The sequence below is a fragment of the Symphalangus syndactylus genome, chromosome 3 (genome assembly GCF_028878055.3).
Source record: "Symphalangus syndactylus isolate Jambi chromosome 3, NHGRI_mSymSyn1-v2.1_pri, whole genome shotgun sequence".
Taxonomy (NCBI): domain Eukaryota; kingdom Metazoa; phylum Chordata; class Mammalia; order Primates; family Hylobatidae; genus Symphalangus; species Symphalangus syndactylus.
The window spans coordinates 117,392,385-117,401,985 of NC_072425.2; the positions used below are offsets into that span (position 1 = coordinate 117,392,385).

Consider the following 9,601-nt stretch of genomic DNA (forward strand, 5'->3'; position numbering starts at 1 on the left):
TGATAAATGCATCCTTCGGCAATTTCATTGTGTGAACATCATAGGGTATACTTACACAAACATAGATGGTATAGCTTACTACACACCTAAGGCATATGGTACAGCCTATTGCTCCCAGGCTATGGACATATACAACATGATATACTGTACTGAATACTGTAGGTAATTGTAACACAATGCTATTTGTGTATCTAAACATAGAAAAATTACAGTAAAGATACAGTCAGTATAAAAGATAAAAAATGGTATACCTCTATAGGGCACTTAACAGGAACAGAGCTTGCAGGGCTGGAAGTTCTGGGTGAGTCACTGAGTGATTACCAAGTGAATGTGAAGGCCTATGACTTTACTGTACACTGTCATAGACTTTAAACTGTATACTTAGGCTATATTACATTTATAAAAACAATTTTTTCTCTAATAAATTAAACTTAGCTTACTGTAACTGTTTTACTTTAAAAACTTTAAATTTTATCTCTTGTAATAACACTTAAAACACATACATAATACGGATGTAAAAAAACATTTTCTTTATATCTGTATTCTATAAACTTTTTAATATTTTTTATTTTATTTTATTTGCTTTTTAAACTGTTTTGTTAGAAACTAAGACACAAACATCCACATTCCTGTAGGCTTAGGCCTAGGTCAGGATCATCAGTATCAGTCTTTCATCTCCACATCCTGTCTCACTAGAGGGTCTACAGGGGCAATAATACACATGGAGCTATCAGCTCTTGTAATAATAATGCCACCTTCTGGAAGCCCTTCCGAAGGACATGCCTGAAGTTGTTTTACAGTTAACTGTTTTTCTGTAAGTAGGAGTACACTAAAATAATTACTAAAAGAATAGTAAATACATAAGCCAAATAACAGTCATTTGTTACCATTATCAATTAAGTACTGTACATTATACATTTACATAACTAGCAGAACAGGTTTGTTTACACCAGTATCACCACAAATATGTGAGTAACGTATTGCATTACAACATAATAATGGCTACAACATTACTAGGCAATAGAAATTTTTCAGTTCCATAATAATCTCAGGGGGCCACCATCAAATATGTAGTCCATGGTGGACTGAAATGTCATTATGCAGCTCATGACTGTAAATTATGAATTCATATTGCCACAAATTTTGTTGTTTTTGCTCCATTTTCTGAACTATGCACTATCAAAATTATTTTATTTTTTAATCTGAATTTGGAATATTTTCATCATTGGTGAAAATTAAATCTCATGATTGGATGTGTTTGTTAGACATGACATCACCTTTTCAATACAATATCTCAAATATACTTGTCCCTTCTATATAACTTTGGGAACCTCAGATAATGTCTGATTTTATAAAGAACACTCTCATCAGAAACAGGACCAATCTTGCACTCATTAGTCTTACATACTAAAAACAATTCTGTCCTAGCTCAAGCAAAACCAAAATAATTTGCTCCATTTGATGCTTCTTTTTTCACAGGTGGAAAAATCACAAGTGCTCAGTCGACCCTTCACACTCTCTCCACATCTTCGTCATCAGTCACGTTGCTCTTGGCATTGATGATTCCTTCAACCTCCTGGTGAAAACTACTGACTTAATTTGCTTTTGTTTGCTTTAGCTTGGTAACAGCAGGGAATAGGGTGTCGTGTAAGTGGAGAACCAGGATCCTGAGATGAGCTTGAGCTTTAAAAGCTTGGGACTATACATGGTGAACTTACAGGAGGTTAGGGGGGAAATATTACTTATCCATCAGGTTTCTCTTTGGTTTTTGTAAATGGAGAGGACAGTTCTCAAGTCCAGTAAAAATATGCAGATTGTATGTAATGAATTTTTGTAAGCAAAGGTAATTTCTGTCAAATGTATTCTTTACTTTTTTAATATGTTGGGATTTTACTTTATATCTGATGACTCCGAGTGTGTGCCATCCATTTGTTAAGTAACTGGCCTTTAGCAGATCTGTTTCAAAAACAAATACAAAAGCGAGAATGAAAAGTTTGCTGAAGACTGAGTCTAGTGTTTTTCATTTTCCCTTTGGCTGAATATTTCAATTGCCAAATCAGCAGGAAATATGAAAATGCTTCAGTGATGTGGTCCATTATAAGTACACAAAAATTTTCTTGAAAAATACTGTATGATTGCATAGTGAAATAGCAAGATTTGTCAATATGCTATTCTATATGCACCCCTATAGCAAGTTATTAGGGTAGGGAATAAGCCATTTACATTAGTGCAAGATAGAAAGCGAGTCCAAATGAATTTCAGTGCTATTGTTTTTCATAAAGGACTATGTTACCTAGCAGCAAATATAATAAATATTTATTTTTAATAACAAAAGATGGTTTAACATCACCAAAAAATATGATCACTAAAAACTGCAGACATGCTGGCATGGGTGCTAACTTAAAAATGAGATGAATATGGGACAGAGCGTTTCCATTTCTTTACCTACTGCCAAAACAGATGTTGAATTAGGTTCAAGGTTTTCTTCTAATTGCAAAATTTTGCAAAAATTTTAAGGGCAATGAAAATTTGTTGTGCAAATAATTATGCATAGTCTGTAGATTAAAATGGTTCAAGTATAACAAATAAATTTTGAGTTTTAAAAACAGTTCCATGCATCACATACCACTGATAAAAATCAACTAGTAAAATAAAGACAGTCTCTCTTGGATAAATTGAATTTTTAATTAAGCTGTGGAAACATGGCATCAGTACAGGGATTCAGCCAGCCTAGCCAGCTATGCACTGTTTGATTCTGTGGCTTGGGAAGTAATCCTTATTTGCTATTTCAAAGAGTCAACTTGAGCCTGAGAGATCCTAGAGAGTTGCTGGAAAATCAGATGAAAATTTTCTACTTAATCATATCTTAAAGAAGTTCTAACAAGCACAAGAATGTGCCAGAGTTGGCATCATACCCATGAAGATGCATGAAAGGATAGTTATTGCAAAGTCCTATGCCAGAGAAAAGCCTGGAGAAACTATGGTTTTATAGATGATGTTAACAAGAGAACAAAAAATGGTTTTATAATTTTATGTAATTTAAACTTGTTAACTATATTTGCTTCATTAATAACAAGCAAAATGAAACAATATGGAGGTCAAATTGCTAGCTCTCAAGGTTAATCCTTGTAGAATCGGAGGAGTGATTGAAGTTTTTGTTCTGAACATCCTAAAAGAATAGTTTCAGAGCCACAGTAAAAGTCTGTATGCAGGTTACATATTCTCTTTGGGGAAAATTATGTAAGACACCCTAAACAAACAAGAAATTAGTTAAAAGACTCAGTCAATGATATTATAGTAAATACTACAGATGGTAAATATTTAAGCCTGTAAGTAAGTAATTATGACCAAGTGGCCTTTCTTGAATGCCTCCTTTAAAGTGGGAGAGGCTGGACTTTGCAAAACCAGGGATGCCAATTGTTTAGCTGGCAAAACATGAGCTCTCCCAAGTAGAGTGTAACTTTATGAATTGTGCATCTGAATAAAAGTCAGAAAGAATATTTTAATGCAAAATAATTTTACATATTTCATGAATCAAGCCATTTTCTTCATTTTCCATGGTGGTATACACCAGATTTAGTGAGGGACTTTAAGAATCAACTTCCTACTTACACTCTCAGAAAGCAAAGCCCAGTAAAATATTAAACAAATAAAATGGCAAATTTAAATTAACCAATATTTTTAATTAGCTGATGGATGGTACATATCTGACAGAGTATTTACACATAGAATGTCTGATGTTGTATTCTTACAGGAATCAGAGATATGGAATGTTTTTACTTAACATACACAGAATATGTATTTTGCATCATAAACCTATTTAAAAAACAGGTTTTCAATGTTTATGTACTTATGTGCTACATATCTGTTACTTTGTAGAAAGCAGAAGAGCATTCTTATCAAGGTACATTATTTTTCAGCTACAGTACTGAGTTTTTTCTTCTATGGGATAGTAACCACAGTCTTAAATCCCTAAAGAGACTGTATTTTTGTATAATGTCCATTGAATATGAAGAAAGCAACAGTCCTTATAATTAGAAATTTCATGAAAGCAAAAGTTTTGCATACCCAAATGAAGGTACTGTGGACCCCATGTCAAACTGTTAAATATATTGTGTACGATCTGTATATATACTATATATAAGGTATATACCATGTGGAAGGCACAGTCAAATAATAGTTCTGTGTGCTGTTCTTGTAACATTAGATCTTTTTAATAAATAATTCTCTTTTTATTGACTTTTATCTTCTCTCCTGTCAACTATATGAATGACATTATTTATTTTATGCAGACCACAGAATGCCAACGATTACAGTCTGATTTTAACGCTGAAACATCATTATGTTATGCTGTTAGGATTTTAGGTTCAAAAATCCCCAGAAATGTCCATGGTAGTCCCAACTTGAAAATTTGAAGCTATATCAAAAAATAAAACAAGAAATGAAGCAAGTACAGATGGGATAAGTTTGGGGTTAAACTCGTGATTTTCTTTTCAGGAAAAGAGACTACATTAAATCAGTTTCGTAAAGAATTTGTTAAATGCGTACTTCTGGTTTTATTATAAATAGTTAATCCCAATCTATTCTAGGTACAATTCTCATAGGCATTGACTCTTTTTTTGTCCCTTATCCCCATTATACATCTCAACTATACCAATAATCACATTATAATGATTTGTTTTAAACGCTTCTCTCCAACTATCTAGTCACTGGGATTGCCCAGGGAAGAATATATTCTTCTTGGAATTTCTCTCACCAGTGTCTAGCACAGTATCTAACACATATCAAATGAGCAATAAACTGTCAGCCTTAAAATTTCCTTTGCAACCAGCTCCTCAAACCTGGATAATCATCCAACACAGCTGGGAACCCAAATCTCCAAGTTCTGATTCAGTAGGTCCGAGACTAGGAAACCCTTGTTTTTAAAATCTTCTCAAACACAAAATAATACAACTCTAGTAAAGGAAATTTGGCAATATCTAGTAAAATTTCATACGGATTTGCCCTTTGACCTAGGATATCCACACCTAGGGATCTATCCATTCCTAAAATAGATACAAAAATATGCTATGTTAAGTGGATAAAACAAGGTACAGAAGAGTGAATGTATGACCCTTTTGTGTAAAATACAAACACATTTACTAATATTCTGAAGAAGAAATAATGCAAGCATAAACTAACCACTAATAAAAAAGTGTTACCGATTGAGGACGGAGAGAATGGAATGCGGGAACAAATATGCAAGTAAATTCTTTTTCAATGTACAGTACTTTTTCATAGTTTTGACTTTGGAACTACACAAATGTTTTAGATTAAATTAAACTTTAAACCAAAAGGAAAAGAAAAACAAATCAATCTCCTAACATTGAGAATAAATAGAAGTAAATAAACCTAAATATCTATCAACCAAACGGTGGGTAAATTGTAATTTTTCTCTCTTTTTAAGCTTTTATTTTAGATTCAGGGGGTACATGTACAGGTTTGATACCTGGGTATACTGCATGATGCTGGTTTGGGGTGTTAATGATCCTGTCACCCAGGTACTGAGCACAGTACACAATAGTTAGCTTTTCAACCTTTAGAACCTCCCTCTCTCCCGGCTCTAGCAGTACCAAATTTCTGTTGTTGCTGTGATTGTCAATGAGTACTTAATGTTTAGCTCCCACTTATAAGTAAGAACATGTGGTATTTGGTTTTCTGATCCTGCATTAATTCACTTAGGATCATGGCCTCTAGCAACATTCATGTTGCCGTAAAGGACATGATTTTGTTCATTTTACGGCTGTATAATACTCCATGGCTTATATGTACCACATTTTCTTTATCCATGCATTGTTGATGGGCACCTAGACTGATTGATTCCATTTCTGTGCTATTGGGAGCAGTGCTGTGATGCACATGTGAGTGTCTGTGTCTTTTTGGCAGAATGATTTCTTTTGGATATATACCCAGTAATGGGATTGCTGGGTCAAATGGTAGTTCTAAGTGCTTTGAGAAGTCTCCAAACTGCTTTCCACAGTGGCCAAAATAATTTACATTCCCCTCAACAGTGCATAAGTATTCTCTGTTCTCCACAGCCTCACCAGCATCTGTTGTTTTTTGACTTTTTATAATAGCCATTTTAACTGGTGTGAGATGGTATCTCATTGTGGTTTTGATTTGCATTGCTCTGATAATTAGTGATATGGAGCATTTTTCATGTTTATTGACCACCTGCATGTCTTCTTTTGAGAATTGTCTATTCATGTCTTTTGCTCATTTTTTGATGAGGTTCCTTTTTGCTTGTTCAATTATTTAAGTTCCATATAGATTCTGGATATTAAACCTTTGTTGGATGCAAAGTTTGTGAATATTGTCTCCTGTTCAGTAGGTTGTTTACTCTGTTGATAGTTTCTTTTACCATCCAGAAGTTCTTTTGTTTAATTAGGTCCCACTTGTCAATTTTTGTTTTTGTTGCAGTTGCTTTTGAAGACTCAGTCATGAATTCTTTCCCAAGGTCAACGTCCAGAATGGTGTTTCCTAGATTTTCTACTAGGATTCATATGGTTTCAGGTCTTACATTTAAATCTTTAATCCATTTTAATCTTTTATAGTAAAAAGTAGGGATCCAGTTTCATTCTTCTGCATACAGCTAGCTAGCTAGCTATCCCAGCAGCATTTATAGATTAGGGAGTCCATTCTCCATTGCTTATTTTTGCCAACTTTGTCAAAGGCCAGATGGCTGTAGGTGTTTGGCTTTATTTCTGGGTTCTCTGTTCTATTCCATTGATCTATGTGTCTGTTTCTGTACCTGTACCATGCCATTTTGGTTACTGTAGCCTTATAGTATTGTTTGAAGTCAGGTAATCTTACGTCTTTGTCTTTGTTATTTTTGCTTAGGACTGCTTTGGCTTTCTTGGCTCATTTTTGGTTCCCAATGAATTTTAGAATAGTTTTTTCTAGTTCTATGAAAAATGACGTTCATTAATAGGAATAGCATTGAATCCATAGATTGCTTTGCGTGGTATGCCCATTTTAATGATATTGTTTCTTCCAGTCCATGAGCATGTACTGTTTGTCCATTTGTTTGTGTCATCGATGATTTCTTTTAGCAATGTTTTGTAGTTCTCCTTTAGAGATCTTTCATCAGCTTGGTTAGATGTATTCCTAAGTAGTGTGTGTGTGTGTGTGTGTGTCTATTGTAAATAGGAATACATTCGTGATTTGCCTCTCCTGTTGAATGTTATTGTTGTATAGAAATGGTACTAGTTTTTGTACAATCATTTTGTATACTGAAACTTTTCTGAAGTCATTTATCAGTTCTAGAAACCTTTTGTCAGAGTCTTTAGGGTTTTCTAGGTATAGAATCATCTGCAAGAGAAATAGCTTGACTTCTTATTTTCCTGTTTGGATGCCTTTTACTTCTTTGTCTTGCCCGATTGCTCTGGCCAGTACTTCCAGTACTATTAGGTTGGTGCAAAAGTAATTGCAATTTTTGCCATTAAATACTATTCACCACAATTACTTTTGCACCAACCGAATATGTTGAATAGGACTGGTGAGAATGGACATCCTTGTCTTGTTCCAGTTCTCAAGGGAAATGGGCTTTCAGTTTTTGCCCATTTAGTATGATGTTAGCTGTGGGTTTGTCATAGATGGCTATTATTTTGCGATATATTCCTTCAGTGCCTAGCTGGTTGAAGGTTTTTATCATTAAGGGATGCTGGATTCTATCAGAAGATTTTTCCACATTTATTCAGATAATCATATGGTTTTTGTTTTCAGTTTGGTTTATGTCATGAATTGCATGCATTGATTTGCATATGTTGAATAAATTTTGCATCCCAGGAATAAAGCCAACTTGATTGTGTGAATTAACTATTTGATGTGCTACTTATTTGATATATTAGCACTTTGTTGAGGATATTGGCACCTGTGTTTATCAGAGATACTGGCCTATTGCTCTCTTTTTTCATTGTGTCTTTGCCAGGTTTTGGTATCAGAACCTAAATGGCTACCTAAATGCCCAGTATCACTGGCTTCATAGAATGAGTTAGGAAAGAGCTGCCTCATCCTCTTTTGGGTGGGATAGTTTCATTAGAGTTGGTAACAGTTCTTCTTTGTATGTCTGATAGAATTCAGCTGTGAATTCATCTGGTCCAGGGCTTTTGTTGGTGGTGGTGGTGGTAGGGTTTTTTTTTTTTTTTTCCATTACTGATTCACTTTGGGAACTCAATATTCATCTGTTCAGGATTTCAATTATTTCTCAATTCAGTCTTAGAAGATTGTGTGTTTCCAGAATTTATCCATTTCTTCCAGATTTTTTAGTTTGTATATATAGAATTGTTCATAATAATCTCTGAGGATCTTTTGTATTGGTAGAATTGGTTGTAATGTCACCTTTGTCACTGTTGATTAAGCTTATTGAGATCTTCTCCCTTTTTTCTGTGACTCTAGATAACTATCAATCATTTTATTGTTTCAAAAAAGTAACTTTTGGTTTTGTGGATTCTTTGTGCAGATTTTTGGGTCTTAAATTTGTTTAGTTCTGCTCTGATTTTAGTTATTTCTTTACTTTTGCTAGCTTTGGGGTTAGTTTTTCTTTTCTTTTTTTCTCTAGATGTGATGTTAGACATTCATTCAAGATCTTTCTCACTTTTTGAGGTAGGCATTTAGAGCTATATAGTTTCCTCTTAAAACTACTTTTACTGTATTCCAGAGATTTTGGTATGTTTGCCTGTTTTCATTTCTAAGATTTTTTTTTATTTATACCTTAATGTTGTTGTTTACCCAAAAGTCATTCATGTGAAAGTTTTTTTCTTTTCCATGTAATTGCGTGGTTTTGAGAGATCTTCCTGGTATGGATTTATATTTTTATTCCCTGTGGTCAAGAAGTACAGTTGGTGTTATTTCAGTTTTTAAAAAATGTATTGATGGCTGGGCACAGTGGCTCACACCTGTAATTGCAGCACTTTAGGAGGCCAAGGCAGGTGGATAACGAGGTCAGGAGTTTGAGACCAGCCTGACCAACATGGTGAAACCCCCGTCTCTACTAAAAATACAAAAATTAGCCAGGCGTGGTGGTGCGCACCTGTAACCCCAGCTACTCAGGAGGCTGAGGAAGGAGAACTGCTTGAACCCGGGAGGCAGAGGTTACAGTGAGCCGAGATCATGCCACTGCACTCCAGCCTGGGCAACAGAGTGAGACTTTGCCTCAAAAAAAAAAAAAAAAATGTGTTGATACTTGCTTCATGGCTGAGAATATGGTTAATCCTGAAGTATGTTCCATGTGCAGATAAGAAGAATGCATATTCTGCGGTTGATGGGTGGACTATTCTGTATGTGTCTATTCAGTCCAATTGGTTAGCTGTCAAGTTTTAAGTCCAGAATTTCCTTGTTAGTTTTCTGCCTCAGTGATCTATCTAATACTGACAATGGGATGTTGAAGTCCCCCACTATTAGGGTGTGGCTAAGTCTTTTTGTAGGTCTAAAATTACTTGCTTTATGAATCTGGGTGCTCCAATATTGGGTATATATACGCTTTGGATAGTTAAGTCTTCTTGAATTGAACCCTTTATGTAATGTCTACTTTTGTTTTTTCACTCTTGTTGGTTTTAATCTT

At 34.6% G+C, this 9,601-nt stretch overlaps 1 protein-coding gene across 1 annotated transcript in view; it reads left to right on the top strand.

The window, feature by feature from the left end:
* CNTN5 (contactin 5) overlaps window positions 1-4,245 on the top strand; it is a 1,372,716-nt gene extending 1,368,471 nt beyond the window's left edge. Inside the window, exon 25 of the mRNA XM_055272872.2 lies at window positions 1,480-4,245. Within this exon, the coding sequence (XP_055128847.1) occupies window positions 1,480-1,583 (104 nt within the window). The 3' untranslated portion in view covers window positions 1,584-4,245. The remainder of the gene's footprint in view (window positions 1-1,479) is intronic.
* Window positions 4,246-9,601: the final 5,356 nt, after the last annotated feature.